Source organism: Chironomus tepperi, unplaced genomic scaffold (genome assembly GCF_022539635.2).
Source record: "Chironomus tepperi strain 1889 unplaced genomic scaffold, CSIRO-AGI_Ctep_v1 contig_244, whole genome shotgun sequence".
Classification (NCBI taxonomy): domain Eukaryota; kingdom Metazoa; phylum Arthropoda; class Insecta; order Diptera; family Chironomidae; genus Chironomus; species Chironomus tepperi.
In genome coordinates this window covers 1,511,681-1,538,880 of record NW_027226366.1, presented here as the reverse complement: position 1 = coordinate 1,538,880, position 27,200 = coordinate 1,511,681, and the positions used below count along the sequence as shown (strand labels likewise).

General features: G+C 32.3%; 1 protein-coding gene across 6 annotated transcripts in view; it reads left to right on the top strand.

The window, feature by feature from the left end:
- Tet (Ten-Eleven Translocation (TET) family protein) overlaps positions 1 to 27,200 on the top strand; it is a 102,178-nt gene that overhangs the window by 71,867 nt on the left and 3,111 nt on the right. For 4 of the 6 annotated variants that reach the window (XM_070641638.1, XM_070641642.1, XM_070641637.1 and 1 more), the window contains exons 5-14: positions 721 to 768; positions 14,279 to 14,578; positions 20,834 to 20,863; positions 22,299 to 22,475; positions 22,579 to 24,807; positions 25,188 to 25,413; positions 25,483 to 25,687; positions 26,229 to 26,322; positions 26,390 to 26,459; positions 26,630 to 27,140. In XM_070641638.1, coding sequence (XP_070497739.1) covers positions 721 to 768; positions 14,279 to 14,578; positions 20,834 to 20,863; positions 22,299 to 22,475; positions 22,579 to 24,807; positions 25,188 to 25,413; positions 25,483 to 25,687; positions 26,229 to 26,322; positions 26,390 to 26,459; positions 26,630 to 27,140 — 3,890 coding nt within the window. The remainder of the gene's footprint in view (positions 1 to 720; positions 769 to 14,278; positions 14,579 to 20,833; positions 20,864 to 22,298; positions 22,476 to 22,578; positions 24,808 to 25,187; positions 25,414 to 25,482; positions 25,688 to 26,228; positions 26,323 to 26,389; positions 26,460 to 26,629; positions 27,141 to 27,200) is intronic. The other 2 variants (XM_070641640.1, XM_070641641.1) reach the window with 2 other exon arrangements.

The following is a 27,200-nucleotide window of genomic DNA, read 5'->3' as shown; positions in this document are numbered from 1 at the left end:
TATTGAAATAACACAAATATAGATTTTTTTGAGAGAGTTAAGGAAGGAATCATGACTAGCACCACATAAAAACGAAGAAGAAGAAGAAGTTTAGTACACAAAGAGATGAAACTGGTTTAAAAAAATGCATACACGAGGTACTATCTGTGCTGTGCAAGCATATAGCAAGTGGAAACTATGGCACACAAAAAAAAGGTGGAAAATGAGAAAAACGTGAAGAAATGTTCTGTTTTGCTTGTATAAACAAGTAAGAAGCAAGCATGATGATGATGATGAAAAGTAAACTTTAAGACATGATGCATTTCAAATATTGAAACGCACGAAAATCACATTGGATGTATTATTGATGAAAAAAAATGAGCAGTTCATGGGACGATGAAGAAGAAGTGATGGAATTTCAAATTACATGTAGCATGTATACACACATTTTTTTATACAGCAATCTCATGATGTTGTACTACCATCCATCCCGTATGATGAAGGGTGCCCCATGAGAAAAATCTCATTTCTTCAATTTCTTTCTTTTTTCGTGTGTATGGCGATACAGCAACAATAATAAGAGGAGCAAGCAGCATGGGTGGTATGGGGATAAAATGAAGTGTCTCATGCTCTACTGCCTTTTCTCAATATTTTCAATTTTTTTTTCTTCTATTTTTACATCTCTCTTATTCACTTACTCATCTATCTCTTTCTCTCTCTCTCTCTATTCTCCATTTTTAGATGATGAAAAATTTACCACCAACAATGCGGGAAGGAAAAAAAGCTAAGGTAAGAGAATTATTATGGACTGAGTAGGTAGACGATGGCAAAAAAAAAAATTTTGAAAAGGCCATAGCAGATGAGACGAGGAGATGAAAATTGTGTGTATAATCCACCTCTCTCTTTCCGCATACCACAATTCAAAAATCCTCCCTCTCAATATCATCATACCCTCTTACTCTGTGATCTGTCAAAACCCCCTCAACATCGCCCAAACTCAATTCTTCTCATTTTCCCAATTTTACTCTGAAAATGTGTGTACACATACATGACGAGATGAGATGCAAATAATGGAAATTAAAAATAAATAGAAAAATTTTTCCTCAACGAGAAAATTTTCCGTTGTTGGTTTTTCTTCACTCAACTCACACACACACACACACACATAAGATTATTTACATATACATACATACGCAATGGAAAATTTGTAAGTTTTTTCTCTTCATCATGCTGTATGTCGATGTATAGTTTTTTTTTCTTTCTTGTGGTGCTTTGCCTTGTGCCTTGTGCTTGGTCGGTCTCCCGAAGAGACATCAATGCACACATATCAAAGACACACACATATAAACATTTTGTGGATGGGAAAAACTTTCCCTTTAATGAACGTAATTCTTTCCCTTATTCTCCACACGACTTATGTAGACTTATGTACATGATGCAAGTGAGCCTATTGTTATTACCGCCAACTCTCTCTCACTATGCTCTCCACATGCTGCCTCTCTCAATTTTCCTCTCTGTTATTTTCTGTTACTCGATAATAAAAAAAGAAATGCTGTATACACATTTAGGTATATATATTTAAAATATAATGGGAAAAGCGTCATCCTCGAGAGTCGTGCATACGGAAAAGTTATTTTCTTTTTTTTTTGTCATGAGTACAGAAAATAGCGCGACGATGAGCATGTGTTGGAGAGTGTCGGAGCGAAACAACAATAACAACAACAATACAAAAAAAAGTTATCATCGTCTGTAGACGATGCGATGCATGGAAAGGAAAGGAAAGAGGTGCTGCTGCTGAATGTACTTTTTCGGAGAAGAATTATTTTTTTTTTGTGAACGTCGTTGCCATTCTCCAATACTACGAAAAGCGCCACATAGCACATAAGAGAGAGAAAAAAAAAATCCCGACATTCGGTCTGTAAAATAATATTTTTCCTTTCCATTCTTAATACCGCTTCAGTCTTGTAAGAAAGTTTGAACGATTCGGTCGCGCAAAATTTCGATAAGTCGGGGGATAAAAATCTTATCAGGAACACACAAAAAATAAGAATATAATAAAATTATACAAAAAAAAGTTTTTCAGTTTTTTAAAATATTTAAAAGATTCAGTTCCGTTCACGATAATCAAGTATTGTGTGATGAAAGTCATTTTTTAGTGTGTGCAAGTCACTTTGTGGAAAGGAAGTAAAGAAAAAAAATCAATTTGCCGAGGCATTGATGTGAAAAATTAATTGAAAAATTATCTAAGTAGCTAGAAGGAGTCATCGAGTTTTTGAACAAGGATCAAGTGAATTTTTGGTCTCTAAAAAAAGTGCCGCGTGAGGAGCTTTCCGTGCTTTACACAATTCTCAGTTGAATGATACAAAATATACACAAAGAATATATATATATTTTGTGTTATTCTCATTCCGAGTCGAGTAAATGAAATGAAAATGTGAATCAGATAAACAGTCACAGCGTACATACGGCGAGAAAAAAAAATATTTTATTTGTTTTGATTGTGGTTTTTACTCATTCACGAGTAAAAAAAGAAATAATATAAAAACATACAATAATAAAAAAAAAAGTTTTTGTGCTCGGCGAGCTTTTTTTTGTTTTGAAAACAAAAATAGAAAAGCGTGAAAAAGGAAAAGGAACAATTTTCCACAAAGTTTTTTGAAGAAATATCTTTGTCAAAAGGTAAATTTATCATTTCGCATGCTTTGATAATGATTGACAATCTACAATTAAATTGTAATTTTTTTACACTACGAGTGGAAGTGGAACTAGGGAGAAAAATATTGAAATGACTTAACATTAATTAATGACTTTTTAATATTCTACGAGACAATTTGAAATTGTTTCTCATTCTACTGCTCATTCTGCTTGCTGCTCGTGTTCCTGAATACTGCTATAAATTGCCATTCTCTTGAGGATTTTTGAATGAATTTTCATTGATTTTTTAAATTTCAAAATTTCAAATTTCAATTTTCAAAACTTCAATTTTTAAATTTCAATTTTCAAAATTTTAAATTTCAAATTTCAATTTTCCAAAATTCAATTTTCAAATTTCAATTATCCAAATTTCAAATTTCAATTTTCCAAATTTCAAATTTCAATTTTCCAAATTTCAAATTTCAAAATTTCAACTTTCAAAATTTCAAAATTCAATTTTAAGAACTCAAAAATTTAAGAACATTTTGATTCCATTTCGCAAATTCATCAATAAAAATCTCCCAACCCAGTCTGCAAATTCCACAAAACCAATCCTCGAAAATCCCACAAAATAAAATCGATTCTCAATAAAATTCCATCCAAGTGTAGTTCTTTTAATTAAATAATGCCTCAACTATAATTTCAAGACAAAAAATCAACACAATATATTTTTTTAGATGTTCGACAGCACAAGTGAGTGAGTGAGTGAATGAGAGATATGAAAAAAGTAATTAAGAAATTCTTCAATTTTGTTAAATTGCGGCGAAAAAAAATAAATAAAAGTTATGCTTGTATATCCCATCTATATATAAGAAATTAACTGCCAAGGCAATAAATCATTAATTTAAATTAAAAAACGAGTAGAATGAAGACAGAATGAGAGAACCATAAACTGTTGTTTGAGTATGATCTTGCCGTCCGTCCTCCCATCGTCTTCTTCTTTCCGTCTCCCTCTTTTATGCTGCAGTTTTATGATAAAAGATTTTGGTGCTTGGTTGGGACTAGGAATGGTTATTGTTAAAGACTTAAGAGAGTTAATTAAAAAGTATGAAAAATGTGAAAATTTGAAAATTCATCAATTTCATTTTTATTTTCAACTTTTAAAACTTTTAAATTTATTCAAAATTTTAAAATTTTTCTAATTTTTCAAATTCAAAATTTTCAAATTTAAAAAATTCAATTTCTGAGAGTTTCAAACTTTAAACATTTTGTAAAGATAGATATTTGAACTTTTAAAACTTTTTGTATTGTTTTAAACTTTAAAAAATTTCAAATCTTAAAAAATGAATTTTCAGAAAGAATTTAGATTTTTGAAAGCTAAGATTCTTTATCAATCTTATAATGAATTTTGAAAATTTTCATTTTCTAAATTCTGAAGTATTTAAAATGTAAAACTTTTGATTTTTTTAGTTTTGAAATCTTTAAAATTATTTAGAAATTTAAGAATTTTTCAGTTTTTAAAATTTTAGAATTTTTAAAATTTTAGAACTTTTTAAATTGTTTCAAACTTTTGAAATTTAATTTTAAAATTTTTGAATATAAGTAATATTCTTTGAAAAGCTTCAAATTTTCAATTCAAATTAAATTTTTGCTTTTGAACTCTAAAAATTTAAGAATTTAATAAATTTTAAGTAAAAGTTTCAAATTCTAATTTACAAAATAAAATCTTGCAAATATTCCAAAAAATTTTAAGTTTAAATTTCAAATAATTGTAGTCAAATTAGTAAAATACTTCAAAAACTTTTAAAAATTCATAATCTTTACAACAAGAAAGAAGTTATCAAAATCCAAATTAAAACTACAATGTTGCATAAAAAGTTTGAATAATTTCCATTAAATTCCCAAACACAATGCTGATAAGCAAAAATGACTAACAAAGAAACTTAAAAAATTGCATAAAAAAAAGTCCACATGGAGAAGTAAAGTAAAAAAATTGATAGTTCTCAACGTGCTGATGCTGTCCTTTTTTGTGTGCATCAAAAAAACAAAAAATCGCAATTAAAAACAATTGAATATAATTATCATAAAAAAATTGTTGTACAATCTGTACATGAAAAATTTGTAATTTAACATTTATCCATACACTCTCCCGTACCCAAAAAAATAAAAGAACTTATTATGCACAAAAGCGTTTCCCACGTTTTCACCTTTAAATCCCTCTCCTTTAACTCAAACCAGCAACAATAACAACAACGGAAAAATAAATTCTTTATCTCTCTTTTCTCATATTCTCCTTTAATTTATCTCATCTCCACCTCCTTTTTTTTCTTGTGCTGTGCAAAAATTTCATTTATTTCGTCTTTTTTTTAGAATTCTCTTCAAACCACGTTCGATTCTTTATGTTGATGTATAAAAAAAAATAAAGTTAGTTAAGTAATGAAGAAAACAAAGCAAGCACACGAGAGGGAGATGAATAATATAAAAAACATAAAATAAAGTTTAAAGAATGTCCAGACATTTTAATTAAATGGGATTTTAATTAAATCGTGATCATAATAAATTCTCTTTTCTGCTTTTTTTATGGCATTTTTCTCTCTCTTCCTCTGATTCTTCATGCACTTCCCATTATTATTATCAATTTTAATCATTTTTTCGTGTGTAATGAAAGTGCATTATGGTTATTAAAATATGCTTATGGCAACTAGACACAATAGCTTTCTTGCTTAATATGGCTTTAGTTCTCATATCTAAGCAGCTGTGAAGGAGAAAAAAAAATGTTGGGTTTTTTTATGAAGACTTGCAAATTATTATACTTATAGTTTTCAATATTCATGGATGAAGTTGCTTGCTGGAATTGTTGATGCATAGTTGAGTGAACTTTGGGTTATAACAGGGTTGTCCAGGCATTTTTTGGTACAGCAAAGTGTCGTGACACACAGGAAAAGGTTGTAATGATGAAAATCTTAAGGCACAGCTGGTTTTATAAGAGTTAACTTGATTTTTATCGATGCTGCCTGTTTTCTAAGTTTCTTGAGAAGTTTTCTCAACTTTTGTCTAGTCTTCGACGGTTTTGGTTAATTATCAGGCATGGTACGAACAGTCAGGAATTTAATATGGTCAATCAATCAGCCTTTAGTACCAGTAACTCATATTGCATACTCTAAGCATTCATAAATTAGCGCAAGTCAGTAGAAATTCAATGCAGTCAAAACATTCTCAGAAATTTCAATTTATAACCGATTTTCTGTTTATTCCGCGAACGAATTCCCTTCTAGCTACACTTTCTCGGTATAAAGCAATTTGCATAAATCCTTCGTCTATTTTCGTCTTAAATTCATTCAAAATAAAACATAACGAGACAGTCAATAAAGTCGATTTTCCAGATAGGCGTCTTTGCCCACTCTTATTTGTGAATTGGAACTGAATTTCATTAACAAACTTTCTTTTAAAAAAGTTAGAATTTTCTTCTGAATTGTCTTTAAGAATTCATGAAATTTTGAAGCATTTCCTGAAAAATCTTAAAGCACATTCCTCAAAAGAATCTAATCTTTAAGCTATATCCCCTAAATATTCAACTAAAACACCATTAAATTTAAATAAAACAACAGCAAAATCCTTAATGGTTCTGAAAATTTTTACATCAAACACAGCTGTTGTGGATATAATTCTTAAAATCGCATGAGACATGAAGATCCCACATAATTTATAGACAAAAAATTCCAGTATATCCAGTAGAAAAATTTACCTCCTAAAAAATACGTTATCGATTTCCATCTGACCATCCATAGTTGACGCAAATGACTTCCAGTATAGTCTCATACTCATATATATAGCAGCGAGTAAGATGGAAAAGCCATAACGAGGGGAGTAAAAAGAAATTTATTTTCATTCATTTATGCAAATCAACGCTAATTGATTGTTGATGTTATTTTAATCTCACATTAATGATGATGATAAGGCAAATGTAATTGCACAATTGAGAATGTTTTTTTCATTCGTTCACTTCTGCCTTTTTAGTATTGATAAGTTGAAGTGAGATGGAACGAAACCGAGAGCAATTGTGCAGAAATTATTTCAAGACTAGCAAGACAGAGGAGATATATCCACAATAATAAAATAACAATAGCACAAATAATGAGTAACAAAACACAAAACTGGTTTATCAAGTCTTTTTTCGAGCAGCAAAAAAGCGCGCGGCAGACAACAGCCACAAGAAAAGAAAAAAAAATACTGAACTGAGACTCTTAAAGATTCTGATACAACAACAACAATAATGGTTGTTCCTTCTTTTATTATAAACTTCTTCTTTGTTTCGCTTCACAATTTTGTGCTGCTTTTTTTTTGTGTGTTGGGAAGAACAAACGTGGTTCAGGGTCGTTGCGATTTTTTTTTTATCTCTCTTATTCACTCACTCCATCGTCTCTATCCATTCTTTACGAAACTTAAATCTTTTTTCAAAGCATTTGCATCATTTACGAAGCATTTTTTTTTAAATTGGATGTTTGGGGAGTGGATTGTAAGTGATGTCATTATTTAGACTTACTACCTTGCAATTAGAGCTTGTAGTTGACTCAGGAATGTCAATTCCACTTCATACATACCTTGAGTCGACTTGGAATACTCAAATACCACAATTGTCCATTCCATCGCGTGTTACACAACTTCAGACCATCCACACACCTCCTTAATTGAATATCCTCAATTATGCATGACTCCCATGAAGAAGAAGGCAAGCAAAATGCAATTGTTTACCGAAGAGATTGAGTTGTGAGATCGATGAATGCGAAAATTGTGTCTCAAGCAACTGTAAAAATCCCTGTAAGCTCTTTGCAGACTGTAAGCAAAAAAAAAGTGCATTTTTTACATTTCATTCTCTTCCAATATGAATCTGTGTTATCGTTCAATTACAATTCGAACATCAACTTGTTTTCATTCCTTATTTCCGTAGTCTCATTTCTTCTTCCTTTCTTTTTTTTATTTCATTGAATTGGAAGTTAAGGAAAGGAGAATAAATATTTTTACTCTTCAACGGCTGCCAAGAACGTGATTGATTCATACAAAGGAATGCTGGTTCTTATTCTTTTTTTTTTATTCATCTTACACATCATCATCATATATATACTTCACTTATGTGGTGTATTATTGTAAGAGCATCTGTATCGATTGGAATGAACGGAATGTTTTATTGTGCAATTTCAATCCGGCAAAAAAACATATGATTTTTATGAATTTTCTCATGCTGTATGTTATGCTGAAAATGTTTTTATTGTGTCTTTCATGAACACAAAAAACATTCATCGACAGTGACTTGATATGTGGCACTGAACATTATGAATTATTTAAGATTTCTTGTTAAAATTGAATCTTTTTCTCATCGTTTTTTTTTGTTTTGTAAGAATGTGGATGTCCACTGGGAATTGAATGTTTATGTATGAGGAAATTCATGAAATTCTTGATTTCTTTTGGTGCTGTGATGAAAAGCAGCAGTGACGTGGTTGTCGACGAAGAAATTGTAATGATTCTGGTTCGATTCTTCGAAATGTCAAGTTTGAGTCAAGTCCAATTTTGAGTGCTTTTTAACCTGTTTAAAGCATACCAACTTGGTGATTCATATGACATTGATATGCCATGAGTCACACAATTGTTCAGAGTTGAGAATCTATCGATTAATCCACTCTAACTTAATCCGGATTCGATTAACCAACTTGCGACATTCAAATTACATTTAAGTCTCTCTTAATATTGTTAATCATGCAAAAAATTCAGGATTTTTAAGCACTTAACTCGCAAGTCAATTAAAAACTTGATTTCCATACTAAATGCCATTCGTAACGACTTTATGTCTACTGTTTTATATCCTAAAACTGGATCATTTCTTCTTATTCAATTTCAATTGGAATTTCAAGTCAGATCTCCACTAAGATCATTATCGATTAGAACTCATTCCTAAAAATTCCACAAAAAAAAAAAAATCCGTTAAATCTAGAATATTAAATGAGACAATCCATTCACAAAAAAAATGTTAAAGCCGTAGATATTTGCATAACTTAATTAAGAAAGAAATTCTAATTTATGGATGTTGTTGCTGCAAAAAAAAAAGGTATTAATAAATTTTTATAATACCATAAAAAATTTTTCATGTTGAAAACTTTAAGGCACAAAAAAAGAGAGAGAAAAAAAAGGCAGACAATGTATGAGCAAAGAGATTAAAATTTGTGTGAGTCTTAAACTTTATGACTCTCGATGGACGAAATAAATCTATCAGATATAAAAATATCTTTGTTCCTTTAGAATGCTCACAGGAGCTTAGTGTTGGATAAATTCATACATACGTGAAAAAATAAAGGAAGCAAAAGAAGCTTATTATCTATCGTGCATGAAATTTAATGTGAATCAATATTTTTCAGTATATATGTGTGTCTATATATAAAGGAACAAGCTACGCTTATCGTGAAAATTTATAGTTTTCGAAGCTTTCTTCCTTCTCCTTCCTATCTGCATTTATTACGAACAGAAAAAAAAGTTAAATTTACAACCTTGTCTAGATTAGAAAGTTTTATATTTCCATAAGACTGGCCTCAAAATGCACTTTTTTTCGTACATTTTCTTAATAAAAATTATAAGAGTTGATAAGAGTGAGTGGGACCGAGCGACACAGGCTGTCTCTTTTTTTTGGGTCATTTGGGGTGCTAAGTGGAAGCGGCTTCAAGTTGTTATCAATAAAAGAGGTTTTGAGGATCCTCAACATCTCCTTGACAAAGCCTTCTTCAATTGTGTCGCTCGGGAAGCAAGAGAAAACCTGCATAAAGGCGATAACCTCAAGTGAATGTCGGCGGAATGGAATTGGAAATGAAATAAAAGAAAAAGAAATATTGTGGAATTCCCATATGACTTCACTTCAGACTATCACAACACAATATTTCATTTCGCTCCCATTTTTTGTTATGTATGTGCTATTAGATATCTTCTCATGCCTGTAACAGAAATTCCACTATTGCCACTTTTTCGCCTTCTTCTCATATCTTTTTTTTATATTTTCTATTTCCATTTCTATCTTTCCCCCTTTTTTACGTCGATAGATTTTCTTCAACCCCACACCATAGTCACCACCATCGTCGATACCTTTTCTCCAGCTCACAAGAGAGTTGATGGTGGCAATTTATTTTTATGCTTTTCCCAGACTTTATTTTCTTTCACTATGTTTTATGTTTGATTCTTCTTATTCTTATTTTTTTTGCACTTCTTGTTGTTCATTTCATGTATGTACATGTGTTCATACATAAAAGGAATTCTCCCGAGAGGAAGCGTAGTTTCGTATCATTTACCATTGGAAGAATAACAGAAAAATATAATTTAGTGCCTGATATGTTGAACTAAAACAAAAAATTTTTCATTACCGCTAACCCGAAAGGTACATAAATTTTTAGATGCACAAGCTGAATATAAACAAAGTGGATAGACAATATTTTAATAATAATGAAAATTGATCAATAAGCGTATTGTAATTAAACAATAACAACATTGTCATAAACAATAGAAAGCTCTAAATAACTCTTTTTTTTTAAATCAACATCCTCCCAGTGACAACAAAACTACAATCGCATTATTTTTCATCCCTGCACTCATACATACGTGTTGCCATTTTCAATTTATATTGCTAAAATTATATTTTTGCTGGTGAAAATTCAATTTGCATAAATTTCCCAAAAAATAAACATTTTTCCCTTCTATTACTCCTCCTTGCTATCAGTTTTATTGTGTCGTTGAGTCCTCAACCCGAGTGACACAAATGACGAAGGAGCCGCAACGGAACTCTACAATTCACAAAAATACGTCATAATTATTTGATGGCAAGTTAATGTCCAGTTGATGACTAGTTCTAACGTTTTATTGTCCATTCGGGGTTTTTAGTGCTCCTTTAAGCTTCTCGTACTCTCCATAAACTGGAAGCCGCCTCTGTTTTACGTCCATATGACTGCTTCTTTCTAACATGCTCTCGAGAGCTTGATAACCTTCAATGTAGTAGATGAGCATGCTCATGAGCGTTGCTCTTAGCTTACTACGCTCATTGCTTGTTAGGATCCAGTTTCCATCGCCCATATGGCTCAAATAAGCAAAGAACATGCTTTCATGGTACAAAATGTCTATTACGGCACCTTAAAGCAGTCCCTTTTCCTGTTAGAGTGTCTCACTCGGGCTCAATCTCATTAATAACACTGCAGATGTAGAGCTTCTTAGAAGGCATTTTTAGGTCCAAAAAATTATATATTTAATTTCAACATAAAGACCTAACACAACATGTATAAAACAGTATTATTTGAATAATAATGGCTCTAAACACCAGCAGTGTGGCTGCATCAGCATCAGTGATATTATTCATACACAAATTAAACAATAATAATAATAATAGCTTGTTGTAGTGTATACGTTTATTTATAAATTTTAACATTTCTCTGCATCGGCGATAAATTTTATGGCGTTGATGGCTTTTCATGCAATTAAGAACTTTTATGACGGCTCATGGGAGGAGTTGAGCTGAAAATTTTTTCAACTCTCTACTTTTGACTCCTCTTAATAAATAAATATATATATTTTTGGAGCAGCATGTACATACAGTACACATCACCATCATCATCATCATCATCAAGCAGCAGTTCCATCCCTGTGTGGGTTGTAAAAAGGAAATTATGGAAATTTTTAGTTTCTTTCTCTCCAATTTTCCATCTCCAGCTCCCCATTCTCATTCCTTCATCTCCGTGATTTATTGCAAAACACCCCGAGAGTGTAATTGAAATTTTTGAGTGCCTTGAGCGTCGCTGTTATTTTTGCAATTTGCATTAATTGCATAAATTTTTCTTTATTCCTTTCCATTTTTTTTTCTTCTCTGTGTTGTGTGTGAGTTATGTATGCTGAGTAATAATTTTTATTCCTTTAATGCCGAAAAAAAATCTCCATAAAGGCATTTTTAAGCAACAGCAAGCAAGATATAAAAATGGGAGAATTCTAAGAGAATTAATCAAAGAAATTGCACAGCATTAATTTCGTTTATGAAAACCATGAAGCCATTATTCAAATTATAAATTTTCTTAATATCCTTTACTTCCTTCAATCATTCTTATTCTTTTTTTGATTCATTCCTCTAAATTATTGTCTTATTCGCCAACATAAATTTAAGAGAGAATCCGAAAATTAAATTTTTATGTGCTCATATTTTAGAATTTTTTATGACTTAAAGGAATCGTTTACATTCCATTCGTTAATTATCACGTAGGGATAATCATTACGTTCGATGTTTATGTTCCTTCCAAATTGCTATGTGAAAGGATTTACAGAATAAAAAAAATGTTATTGGTTGCTTATTAAATATCAAATTGTCAGGTAGAGAGCAATAATTATTATGGATATGTATTGACAAATAGCTATTTTCGAAATTGGAGGTGTTCATCGAGACCAAAAAAAAAAAACGGAACTGAAGGAGGTTTATCGGGTTGATAAATATTTCAAATTGATTGTTTTGAAGGTTCAGGGGTTGTCGGAGTTAGGGATGGATTTTAGGGGACTTTAGGGGCTTTTAGCTACGGTATCCAACAAGACTGGCATCATCCTCCTGGTATGAATGGTATGACCTTCTTCCTGGTATAATCAATTGACTCAGTACTCTTGCTGAGCATATTTTGCATCCAAAAATTGAATTTTCATCTACAAACCGCTTGAGAATGGCGTCTTAAGCTGACTCTATCGTTTGCTTCCATCTACCAATTTCCAATACCAAGTTCATTACTGTCTCTATCGACAGCTTCTTTCCAAGACTTCTTTTGTCGTCCACATAAGAACATCTAAGTTTAAACCCTAAAAAATCCCAAAAACTTCTGTCAATTAACCACTTTCTCACCTTGCAATTTTCAATAATCCAAATCCTTATCTCCAAAAAAGTATCAGAAAGTAAAGGCATAAATTCACTTCCACACAGAACCATTAAATTTCTATTTCACGATACAAAAATATCTTAAAGACATTACTTGAGAAAGTTGAACTACATTATATAAGAAAGTTTACGTGAGTTTCAGTTCCAACTGCAATACCAATGACTGTTCGGAACATGACTTAAAGAATCTGAACTTTATTTACTTGAAAACATAATTTTAAAATCTAAATGTCAGGAAAATTCAATTTGATTAAGTCGAGAAGAAGAAAATTGAAAAAAAAAAACTAAGGATTGGAAAATAGTAAAAGAAGGAAAAGAAGCATGCAAGGTTACAAATGCGAGCTACAAAATACATCTACAAAGCATAATAAATTTTGCGCTCTAAAATAATAAAAATGAGAACACATACACACATAAATTATAATTTATATCCAGCCATAAATTTTCATTTCTACTTCTTTATTTTTATTTTATTTTATTTTTTGTTCCTTTCCTCTTTCTGTTTTGTTGTTGTTCTCACCTTTGACACCCTCTATAATGTCCATAACATCCTCGCCCGGTAACTTAAAATGGAGCAATTAGATTTCTTTTCCATGTTTACGAAGAAAAATGATTTTATATTTTTTCTTCCGCTTCTTTCACCTTTTTTTCTGGCGTTCATGTATTGAGCTTTAAGAAGAAAGAAAGGTGGAAGTGAGAGAAGAATTATGGGAATATAATACAATACATATCATGAACATAAGTTTTGTGAAAGGAAGAAAATTGAGAAAAAATCTTAACAATTGAAATGGTTTTCTGATTTTGAAATTTAATTTTGATCTCATTTTCAACTTTTTTGATTTCCGATGAATGCTTGTTGTGCTCATTTGGGGAGGATCCGAAAGGGTTGAGACTTGTTTTGATGATCATAGTCTGAGTTTGAATTCTATTTGAATTCTTTGTTGTGTCAAGTCAACTTTTCCATGCAAAATTCAATTTAACTTCAAATTCTGATCAAAGTAAACTAAGATTTCAATTAATTTCTTCAAAATTTCACCAAAATTCAAATTTTCAACTCAAATTTCTTTCAATTCTCAAAACCAAAGCCAAATCAAGTTCCAACTTGAAATCCTCAGTTGACAATCCATTCACTGGCACACCCCTTTGTGTACTTTCTTAGTACTCAGTATGTAGAAAAATGAAAAATACAAAAACTTGATGTTTACATACACGAAAAAAAATATAAATAGAAGCGCAAAAACATGTTTGACGATGATGATGATGATGACGACGATGTCGACGACAAGAAAGAAAATTTTCCCATTCTCTTATGGACTTTATTTTCATTAAAAAAAAAACTGAATAAATTTATGGTTGAAAAAAGATGATTAATTACATATTAGTTGAGGATTTTTCGACCCTGAATGTATTATATTTTTTTTATATATGTATGTATATCTCCTTCCTATTCTACCTACAGTGATTATGATTAATTATCAGGCTGCTACTTTGCTTTCTACCTGTCCAACGTATTTTGCTCTCCTTCTGCTCTGTCTCCTCTCTCCTTGTACATTCGCTCGCATCGGCTATAATTATGCATTAGGCGACATTAATTCTCATTTTTTTTACAGTATGAAATATTTCATACACATTCTTTTTAATTACTTTGGCAGTATCAATTAATTTTAATTTCATGTAATTTTACCATTTTTCAACATTTTTTTTAATCATTTTTTATTCCTTCTTACTGACTCATTACAGACAAGTGGTCGAGGTCGAAAGGCATTGAATTTAGGCGGTGTTGTATCGCCACGTAACTCTGTTAAAAATCAACAACAAGCATCGTCAAGTCCAGCACCGGCAGCTGTACCACAACCCTCACCAAATCAGGGAAGTGCCAATCAAAATACGCAGACAATTCAGCACCAAACAAATTTGATTGGCGTTACAGCAACACAAATAACCGCACAACAACCGCATCAGCAGCAACAGCAAGCAAATATTCAACAAATTCCGTCATCAACTGCTCAAACCATGAAGGAACAACCACAGCAACCAATGGTAAGTGCCTTTTCTATTGTTATTCACTTACAGAAATAGATTCCTATCCGACTTCATCTTCTATATGTTCATTGAATTCAGTCAGCAACTGTATATTAGCAGCATAAAGTATTTTTAGACAAGACAATTTTGAACATGTTCAGATTACTTGCTCTAAAAAATAAAAAAAAGAATGAAAAATGCATGAAAATAAATTGAAATTGCGCAAATGTGAAGTCTCTAAAACATAAATTTAAATAATTGAATTTTTTTTTTGTGCAAGTCACTGAGCTATCAATATTATTTTTCTTCTCATGAACATGTATCTGTGTGTATGTTAAGTCTACACACATAAATTGCAAGGAAAAAGTTCCTTGAAGCATGAAAAAGTTGAGTCAGCTTCATGAAATACTAAAACTATTACTTAGTGATGTAAAGGTCATCATTGGCTGTGTGCCATGATATGGATTCCTTATTTAGAGAATTTTGAGGTCGATTAAAATGAGAAATTTGATAATTTTTAGAGATGTTCCTTAAAATAGTTAATAAATCATCCTTAATGATGGATATTCAGGATTTAAATTTGATGGATTGTCTTTTTGAGTATGTTAAGTCTTAGAATGACATTTGGGAGGATCACTGTCCAGCTCGTCTTAGTTAAAGCTATCCAGAGTGACATCTACTGCTTCTACAAAGCTCAATGTCTAGGGTATTATCAGAAAACCAATTAAAGTGACTCATAGACCCTCCTAGTATCTAGTTAAAAATGAGCAAAGCTCAACATCCAATCAAAACTATCCATAGTTGTGCTATACAGCACCTTAATATCCTGCTCCACAAGAGCAAAGCTCATCATTCTGTAGATCATCAGATAACTACCCAAATTGACACATACAGTCCCTTAACATCCAGCTCAATAAGTAATAAGCTTACCATCCAGTAAATTATCCAAAAAACTACCAAAATTGAAGTTTACAGCACCTTAAGTTACCCAATTATATAGCTCCATAAGAACAAAGCACGACATTAAGTAAATCACAAGAAAAACATCAAGCGCGACATTTACAGCACTGCATAGCACCTTAATATCCTTAAATAATATTCAAATCCCAAATGAAAAACTTGCGTCACACCAGGAAAAAAATATAAAGCATAAAAATTGCCGGAAGTTTGTAAAATGCTGTAACATATTAGTTACATTAAATAACATTATTTTCTCTGTCTTATACATGAAAGCAATGTCTAATGGGGTGGAGGGTACAAATCGAATTAATTTTTTTTTTCCTCCATACATTCTCGATTGCTCTCAGTTTTTTCTTGTTCCTCTTACAACATTGATGGTGATGGATCATTAATTTGAAAGGAAAAATGCTGTAAAGCGTAAAAACATAAAAATCTAATTTTCCGCTCGTTTTTTTTTTCCTTCTCCTCTAATATTTTTTTATTTTATTATTTTTTTCCTCATTCCTTCCTTCCTTCATTCACTATAAAGCTTTTTAAAGCTTTTGAGCTTTAAAGTTTTTCATTCCTCCTCCTCCCTTTTTTTTCAAATTTAAATTAATTTTCCCCCCTCTTGTCCTCCTCAAAAATTCATTTTCTTTCTCTTTTTTTTGTGTTATGTTGTGTGCTTGGATGGAAAATGAAGGAACAATTTTTATTTTCAAAAGCACAAAATTGAATTTTTTTTAACTTTCAAGAAAAACTTGAGTTTTTTTTTTATTTTTTCATTAAAAAATCATCCAATTTTTTCTTCTGCTTGTGCTGTGTATGTATAATGAAAACTTACAACATGTATGTTGATGCATGTATGCTTTCTTATATCCTCTTGTGTACATACCTTATGTGCACTTTTTTTTCTATGTACTTTACATAAGTTACGAAAATAAAGGAAGAAAAATGAAGGAGAAAATAAAATAAAACAAACTGAAGTTTTTTAGTGCTTGAATTGAGAATAGGAAGTGCTGAATATTGAATGCACTTTGGGTTTTTGGTTGCTTTGTGCATTGGAGGGTTGATGGAGTTTTAAGGATGAGTAAGGATATTTTGTGACAATCTGCTGCTGGCGCTTCTTAATATCGTGATGTCATCATAGAATCATAAGCATGCTCATTCTTGAGGGATGCAAAGTAAAGGGAGGAGATCAAATGTACTCCGAGCTCTGTGTGACTTCTATTTGGTAGCTTAATTGAGTCTTAGGTCGATCAAGATTGGTTATTCGGGATATTGACTTAGTTCCTCATGATATTGTTAATTATCATCTTATTCAACCGAATTACAATTTGAGATTGATCAAGACATTCACCAGAATACCTGAAAAACCAGTTCCATCCACCCAGATAGCACATTAAACCAAAAGGTCGTCGTACCGAATTATTGCCAATTCCATGTCGAATCCTGTTCATACCAACATGACACCGGTCTAGTCCCGAGTCATACAATCCTAAAATGACCATTTTTTTTAAAAAAGGTTAAAGACTTAAAGCCAGTTTTGGGCAAACAGTAGATGAAGGATTCTTGTTTGTCAAAATGTTTGTTGTTTTCTTTGTGATCAACTATAATTTTCATAAGCATCTTGATCACTTCCCTTAAAAACATAGCTCGAAGTCGAATTGAATTTTATATGAAACAGCAGACTACACTTCATGTAAAATGTGAATCGACTTAAAGTTCCACTTAAAAATGCAACAATGAAAATGCGTCCAAACTCAACCCCAAATTCCCAACTTCTTTGTTCCTTGCATTTCCCCATATCGTGAACGAAAATTTATATAGAATATTTCCCATCCAAAAAAAAAGAAAGAAAGCAACAGCAATAAGAAAAAAACTTGATAAAGAAGAAACTTCCGTATAAGCACGAGAGAATTTATATTTAAAGTAAATTGTCGTATTTTTTAATGAATGAATGGAAGCTTTAAGAACTAAAAAAATTTCTAAGGAATAAGATAAAATGTGCAGCAAAAAAACTTTCATTTTATCGATAACTAAACAATAAGAAACTTTTCGTAGCGTACAGAAGTGAATATATAAATTTTTGTGCCGAAAACCCTGCACTTTTGTTGAATGTTTAAATTAAATTTTTGTTCCTTCTTCTTCTTTTATCAACTTCGTTGGCGTGCATAAATTTTCCTTTTTTTTCCTCTCTCTTCTCATGCATTTCATGCGCATATCAATTGCGCATTTTCGATCTTTTTTTTTTGTGTGTTTGCCTTCACTCCTTCTGGCTCACTCTCTTCTGACTCTGATGCTGGTGTGCTGGTGAGCGACGAAAAACTTATACTTTATTTTGAGGGAAGACGACGATGGGAATGAGTTTGTTCATAAAACATAACTAACATCCAACCATGCCATGCCTTTCATTTATATATATAGTCATACGTATGTGTATAGTTCCATTACTCACAAAATTTCACACAAATTGGATTTTTTTTTCTTGCATTTTATTTTTGTGTGCAAATTTGTTCTTCATATTTCAGTCACTGATATGTGCAGCCTCACTCAGTAATAACGTTAAAACTGCTGCAAAGATGAAGGCAAAAATTAATTAAATGCAAACAATTTTTTTTCCTTGCATCACCATCGATTGAAGTAACAGATTAATAATTGCTTTGAGCGATGCCGATCATTGATAAGACTTCCTCTTCTTTCATTTTTCTATGCATATTTAATGCAATTTTCTTGCATCTTCGTGTCACCATCAATCTTGAATATGATTGCAATCTTATTTGGGGTGGTGGCGTTTATAGTTTGTGTACATGATTCATCATCTTCTCCATTCTCATCACAAAAGTTTATTAGTTTGAGGAAAAATAATTTATAAACTAGAGAAATGGGCTCTTGCTGGATGTTGGGATTGTTTTTGGATGCCATGTTGGATTGTTGTGCTTGATTGTGGAATTGTTTAAGTTCTATCGAATATGCATTAGTTATTGCATTGATTTGATGAAAAGCAAACAAATTACGAATGAGCTAATATAAATAGCTGCAATTTGGGGTTTTGGTGTACCTCAGGCTTACCCTGAGAAGACACATGGCGTGAAAAAGGCAAAAAATGTGGTCCAGGCCAGGATAACTCTAGCATGGGGTCGAATTCGGTGAATTCCAGCAAATCGCCAAACTCTAACTGTCTTCTACCTCTTTTTTCATGTTCCTAATTAGGTATGAATTCCCATATGCTGCCCCATGATTCTACATACTCATAAATCCATTATAGCTCAGCATTTTGAGTTAGAAACAAGTCTACCTTAAACTATTAATTACAATCAGTTTTTAAACAAACTTTACGACATGAAATTTAATTTCTAGTTACATAAAAGTTCAAACTTTTTCCGTATCCACATCCACAACAGGATCGAAAATACCTTGAAAAATCTCAAATGAATTTTACAAAGTTGATAAAAAATTCATAAATTTTATTTTAAAACTCTGAGAAATTTCTGATGTAAGCACGTGTTTTTCAATTTTCAATAAACTTTTCATTTCCAATTGAAGGAACTGAAATTCCACTGATTTTGTCAATCCTCAATGGAAATTATTCACTTGAATTTGTAAATTTTTCATCAACAAAAAAGCCATAAAAAAGCACATCAGAGACAAACGCATGAACGAAACTATATATCGTGCATGCAGACATTGAGGTTGACGGGAATAAGAGACAAGAGGAGCAAAAGAGACAAAGGAAGGAAAAGTTGTTATCTGAAACTTAATTAAAATTAAACACATTTTATGTATATGAAATGAATGGGGAATTATTAATCGGATTTTAATTAAGATTTTTATCTTTTAATTAACAATTTTCAAGTCTTCTTCTTCCTTTAAACTTTTGCTTATTGATTTGGATAGTCCAAAACTAAAGTGATCTTCAATATGTCTATATAGCTGTTTATCGCAAACAAATACACAATTTACACTGACATCAATGAGAGCATCCGAGAGAGATGAATATGAGAATTGGATATGAAAATCGCTCCCACGAAAATAATAAACGAACATTTCTTTTTCCATATTATATACATTTGTAAATTTTTATGTTTTTTTATGTTCGCTGCACAAATTTCCACGTGCTTATTTATGAAACAACAGAGAGAATTGCTGCTGCTTTTTTCATTGCTCGTAAAAATTCGATTTATATCTTTTCATTCATTCATTTTTGGAGTCTCTCAATTTTTCCCCCGATTTATGTGATGAAAATAAAAACTATCGCGATATAATATCCATTCGCGGATGTCTTAAAGTCAAAAAAAAAATATATAAAATGTAAAGTCTGAAGGCAAAAATTAATAATAAAGAATGGAAAATTTATCGCATGAAAAAAATCTCATGAGCTCATTAATTTTCCTTATTTTGCAATTTCCATAAAATTCTAATAACGTGAAAAAAATACAGTAGCAAAAATTGCTTTTCATAAAATATTCAATTAAAGTTGGTGTGTGCCATCGTCTCATACTCATTCTCACTCGGTCTCTCCCCTCCTCATTTATTCGCCTGCTACTTTTTTCCCTTCCACATCATCCATATGAAATAAAAAAAGGAAGAAAAAGAAAATGAATATAAAGGTGGGATATAAATACATATACACGAATACATAAGCAAGTACATACATATTTTAGATCTATGTATAGAATGAATTTTTATTTTATTCTATTATTTCTGAGCATTAATATTTGCAAAAGATATTGGCAAGCTTTATAGTTTACAGTTTGGGTTGTTTCTAAATTGTCTGGGATTTGAATTTAGTTAATGTTGCCATTAGAGCAGCACAGTGCTGTCAATAGAACAGCAAAGTGCAATAATTAAAGCAGCATACTGTAGACACTAGGACACTGCTCCTGACAGGCATTGAGACAGCTTAGGTACCACAGTGGTATTTATGTACCATGGAAGCATGTCTGTTGACGGCAAGACGTAAAGGTATCCTGATTGCATCGTTATGTCTGGTTTTGCCTCATTTTTACTGCGATAAAGTCATGTGACTTCAAGATATTGAGCAGATCTTGTTACTAGAATATTTTTTGATTGATGAGGCAGTAATATTGTAGGATGATAAGGATCTGACAGGGTTGAAAGCTTTTCATAGTCATCTGATGCAATTCAGATGAGGGCAACTGATTGAGTAGCTAGAAACTTGCATAAAAAGTCCTTTAATAAATCTTTTTGATAGCCGTCATTTACATATGATCCTCGTAGTATTATTATTTAGTTTGAAACCTAGAGCAGTAAACCTTATAATTTCTTTTTGTTAATTTTATGTACCTAACTTTAATTTTTTTTAAATTGTAGAATAATTATCTGATGGTCAATTACGTTAAGGTAGGACATTTCCTTCAATTTTTTGTATAGTAGACCTTCAGTTACAATTTTAATCAATGCTCAATGACCCCCTTTTGAGAATCAATCCAATGATTTAATCAAAAATATCCCCTAAAAAATGCGCTTCATAAAATCCAATCAAAAAGTCAGCACGCGGTCTCTCCCTTACTAGTTTTTATTTTTCCTTTTTCCCATCCACAAGACATAATAGCATAAAGAAATATGGCAACACTGCCGAAAATGACACCACCCGTGTTTTTATGCATACTAAAACTTTAATCAACCTGGGATATTGCAAAATTATTTATTCATTTAATGCATGTTAAAAAGATGTTGCGCTAGAGGACGCGCGAGTGAGCTCCGCTCGCTCACACTAGGGAGTGATGCAAATAAAGTAAAATAAATTACGCCGCGGAGGGAAGGGAACAGCAGCACAAGCAGCCAAAAGAATATTTTCTGCGAGAAAGTTTAGTGAAAAATCAAATTTGTGTAAAAAAAATGGAAACTTTTTGGCAAAAATTCAAGAATAAAAAAAAGTGATTATGTTTATGATTAATAATAAATTTTCGCTTGTTTTTCTCATTTTTTGCCATTTTTTTATGTTTCAATTCTTTTGCGCCATGCTTGTTAATATGGCTTTATTCTTCACTCCCTCTATCTCCACACTCACATTCGCTATGCTTTGCCTTTTTTTTCCTCTTCCTTCCATAATTTTTTATGGTTATGAGATTTTTCTGTAACATACTCACAAAAATAAATTTTTAGAGATTTTTATTACATTTTTTTCTACTTATTTTCTGTTGGGGGTTGTCCACATATTACGTGTGATCCAAAAATTCTACATTCCTTTCTGCAGACCCCCCTCAGTACCAAAATCTCCATTATTGTCTTTGTCTCCATATTCACTTCCTTCTCCCTCTAAGACCATTACCTAACATCTGAACGACCCCTCTTCATACCGACGAGATGAATATATGAAGGCATTGAAAAATTGTATGAGGAACATCCATAAAGCTTTACATCTATATTATATCTATTCATCTTTCTCTAAGTTTTTATCACTTTGACAGTAAAAAAAAAGTTTTTTTTTGTTCTGTTCCTTATTTTCATTCTTATCGAGGCACAAGACCCGAATTTTCAATTTTCATGCACGAAAAAAAAGAAAGTTTTTCATGAAAATTTCTTTATTTTTTTTTAATTAAGAAATCCCTCTCGTGTCATTATCTCTAAAGACAAGACAAGTCCCGAGTCAAGTCAAGTCGAGAGAGATTGGAATTATTCATTGAAAAGTACAAAAGCTGCAGAATTCAATTTATTTTTAATTTACGACTTTTGACTGTCTTTAATTGTAATTTCCATATTTTCAACTAAAAACTTTATTTTATTTTTGTTCCTGTCATAATTTATTTATATTCTCTATCTTCTATATTTCTAGACACCAATGGCATTTTATCCAACATGGCAAACAGCAACTGCCGCAACAGCCACAACAGATCCATCACAGACGTGGCAAAATCAATTTATTCAACAAATACCATCACAGAATGGCGGCACAACAGCGTCTGTTGCTACTGCAATTGCGCCATTAAATTCACTCGACTTTCAGCCTCAGGTATTTGAAGACGAAGTTTACCATGTCCAATACCTGTATTTTTAATCAATTTATTATTTCTTTCTATTTATTATAATCCACAAAACTAACACACACAATCTAGGGCTATGCATACCCAAACGGTTATGTACAGACAACCGGTCTTCAGTTCGATCCAAACAGCCCGTATAGTCGTACCGCAACAACAGCCTATAGTTCACCAGCCATTCAACGTTATGAGTTTCAAGCACAACAAATCACACCAATAAATCAAGTGTCATTACAGAGTGTTAGTTTTGCGCCAAATGTCACAGCATATAGTCAAATCGCAAGTCCAACAGTACTGTTGAATCATCAACAACATCATTCACATTATGCCGCACATCAGCAACCGTCACATTTAGATCAATTGAATAATAAGCAAATGACAATGTCATTGACAACGTCGTCGGGAAACGAAATGCCTGGCTATCCTCGAGTGAACAGCGTTCCGCCGCGCTCACTCAACTGTAATGGATATCCAGGCTTGGGAGAATATGGCGGAAATTCCATTAATACAACAGCAAATAATCAATCAACAACAAACACATCGACAGCATCATCAAATAATCAGATGCAACCACCAGCATCTTCGAATGTGACACAATCGCCTAGTCGTCAACAACCATCGCGGCCAAATTCATCATCAAATCATTTATATCAACAGCAATCGCCAAGTCATTTTAATAATAATAATAATAATGGCATTCATATGAGTCCAACATCACAGGCACAATCGCCATCAAGTCATCATCATGGTGGATCGACAACGCCAAATAATAATCAACATTATCCAACAAGTGGCATGATAACGCCAACATCACATCATCAACAAATGCAAGATGGTGCACAAGATTGGAATCAAAATGCCTGGAATGGAAGTCAACATGGCGAAATGTTTAATCAATCTGATCGAATAAATTTAAATACGCGGTTAAAAACGATGATATTAAATAAAAATGACAAGGATCAGCAGCAGCAACAACAATCAACATCATCAACAAACTCGACCGGTCATTTTTTATCGTATAGCCACCAGCATCTCCAATCTTCTACTGAACAGCAGTCACAACAACAGCAGCAACTCAGTAGTGATAATTTGAGTAATAACAGCAGCAATAATAATAATTTACCATTAAGCAGTAATAACAATAACAATAATAATAATAGTATTGAGAGTAAGATTACTGACGCAGGAGATGATGGTGGCTTCAAGATGAATGATTCATGGAAATCATCGATAATAAAGCAAGAGCAGGAGCATAGTAAGCAACAACAACAACAACAACAACAGCAACAGCAGCAGGATTTTTTTGAGCATAAGCAGCAGTTAAATGAAAAAAATATTGGTATTGATCCGGGCGGTGGAGGCGGAGGTATACAAGAAGAGAGCTCAAAAGAACCTAAAGCCATTGACAATTATTCGAGTAATAACAATGGCAATAATAATGATAACAATCAACATACATATCCATCAGGCGGCGGCAGTGAGGATTTCTCAGCCACGTTGCCAAAAATCGAAAAAATATCCTCACATGAGAATAATAATGAGCATGAGAAGCACAGTTATGCATATAATTCGGCACATGAGTATCAGCAGCATCAGAATATGGTGAATAATATTAAGAAGGAAATTGGCGATGAGACAACGCCAAATATCAAGTTTGATGGTTATGAAAAAAACTATCAGAATTTTATACGCTATGCGGACTTTTGTGATGCCCAACAGCCAGGTCAATATCAAGACCATCAAAAGCAGCAATCACAATATCAACAAGATTATATACAACATCAATCTCAAGGATATAGTGCATATAATTATCCATATCAAAATTATCCACATCATCCGTCACAAAATTATCCACAACCGCATGCACAAAATGCGCATGCATACCAACCGTTTATGAGTCAACAAGCTGCATATCAACAACATGGACATCACCCGCATCATTCGACAAGTTTGACTAATTTTGAACAACAAATACCACTACATACATATCCAATACCAAAACACTCATCATCAACAACTCCAACGTCCATTCCATCATCGCCATCAATCTCATCATCTAAACATGGCGAATCAATTCATCCATCGGCGACACCAACTATCATTAAAACAGAACAATCCAATTCTTTACATCCGTATCCATTTTTGAGTGAGAATATGGCAGCAGCAGCGGCAGCTGCAGCATCATCTGGTATTAATAAGGATAATAGCGGTATTGGACAGCATTATTCATCTTCACGACCAATTAATCCAATTAATGAAGTACCTATTGAGAACTCTTGTAACACAACACCGACTAAAGAACAAGTAAGTTTATCTTTCTACTTTTATTATCTTTTAAGACTCCGCAGAGTTGGTAATTCTAATTGCTGATTTTGATTTTTCTCAAATGAATCTTTTTGCATCTTTTGATGCAAAGATGCAAACATTTTTAACGATTTTTTCAAAATCAAAATATTTGAATTTAGAGATGCAAAAGAAATGATGCAAAAAATAGACAATAAATAAGATTAATTAATAATTCCATAAATTACCAACTCTGTTTAGAAAATCCGTACACAAGAAAGTTGGTCAACGACTTTCCACACTTCTTCGTCTTATTCTTGTGTTATTATGTTCTGACTGTCTCTGAATGAAATGAAAAAAGAAAGAAAGTTACTTATAGAAAGTTTTCAATTTTAAACCAGCAGAGCATAAAAGAGGAAGTTACGGAAGAAGAGACAACACCAGTGTCTGAAGTGAAGATTGCAACAGCACAAAAGTCAACGTCATCCTCGACATCAAGTCGTAGTAAGAAACAAGCTGTAAGGGATATGTATAATGAGAGAAATAATAAGCCCGAAGTACCTGAATGTGATTGCTTTTCTTCGGATAAGAAACCACCAGAACCGGGAAGCTATTATACACATTTAGGTATGTATGAACAAAATCATTGAGATGATTCTTATGCTAATCATGACATTCTTATCTTAATTCTCTCAGGTTGTGCATCAACAGTTGCTGAACTTCGTAAAGAAATTGAGCAACGTGCTGGATTGACTGGAAAACAGTTGAGAATCGAAAAGGTTCTTTATACTGGCAAAGAAGGAAAATCAACACAAGGATGTCCCACAGCAAAATGGGTCATTCGTCGTGTCGATCCAGAGGAAAAAGCTTTATTCATTGTTAAAAGACGCCAAGGCCACCGGTAAGCAAGTGATGGTCGGCTGTCATCAAAAAAACACTTTTTCTCTCTGTCTATCCTTCCTCTATTCTGTTGTCTATTACTTAATTTATTAACTTAAATCATGATTTAATAAGACACACACACACACACACACACATACACAACATTTATGCATCAAAACTACGTACGAGTCGAGTCTACATTTATGATTTTGTCATCATCATCAAAAAAAACTTTTATTTCTTCGCGCTTATTAAATATTTATGCTTTATTCATATGCTTGGTTGAGGCTTCTTTTATGTTGGCATTTTTATTAACACACAAAAAAACATAAAAATTTCCTTTTCTGGTAATTATTTTTTTTTTGCCTACCTTTTTTGTATCTATACTCATTTTTTGCTTCCTTTTCTATTACTCCCACAATAATAAATTCTGTCACTTTTTAATTCTCGTTAATGAGAAGCTTAAGCTGTGTACAGATATTTCCATTCACAAAAAAAGTTTCCATTTCTTCATATTCTTAACGCATTTTTTTTTGTTGTTGTTATTTCTCTCTGTGTAGATGTAGGGCTGCATTTATCGTGATATCCATTGTGGTTTGGGATGCTCTGCCATTAATTGAAGCTGATAACATGTATAAGCTTTTGGTTCATAAGGTAAATTTTTTGGATAAAACCAAAAATGACGCAATTTAAGGCTTATTAATTTTTTGTGCATTTACAGTTGAATAAGTTTGGCTTACCCACAACGAGACGTTGTGCTACAAATGAGAATAGAACTTGTGCTTGCCAAGGTAAGAATTTTATCCTAACGGAAAATTAAAATTCAAATTATTATTTTAAAAAAGGGTGCGAAACTACATAAAATTTACCACAAAGTTCCACACCCCTTTTTCCAAATTTCAACCACAAAAATCCATCTCAAATAACATAAAAAATTTATTTCATTCCATTTCGTCAACAGGACTTGATCCGGAAACATGTGGTGCTTCATATTCATTTGGTTGTTCATGGTCGATGTATTATAATGGCTGTAAATACGCACGTTCAAAGACAGTACGAAAATTTCGTTTATCGGTAAAGAGTGAGGAAGCGGAGATTGAGGAACGTATGAATATTTTAGCAACCATTCTAAGTCCATTATATAAGACGATAGCACCGAAAGCATATGATAATCAAGTGCAATATGAAGTTGAAGCTCCTGATTGTCGATTAGGATTAAAGACGGGCAAGCCATTTTCTGGTGTTACGTGTTGTGTCGATTTTTGTGCACATACACATCGTGATTTGCATAATATGCAGGATGGATGTACGGTACAAGCGACACTATTGAAACCGAGACCATATGGAATGCCACCAGATGATGAACAACTTCATGTTCTTCCGTTATACACAATGGACGGTACTGATGAGTTTGATAGTGAGGAAGGACAAAAGAAGAAACATGAAACCGGTGCAGTTCAAGTTCTTGAGAAGTGAGTCCTGTAAAATTTTCGATCCATTATATTTATTTTTGTTATTTGCTACTGCTGATG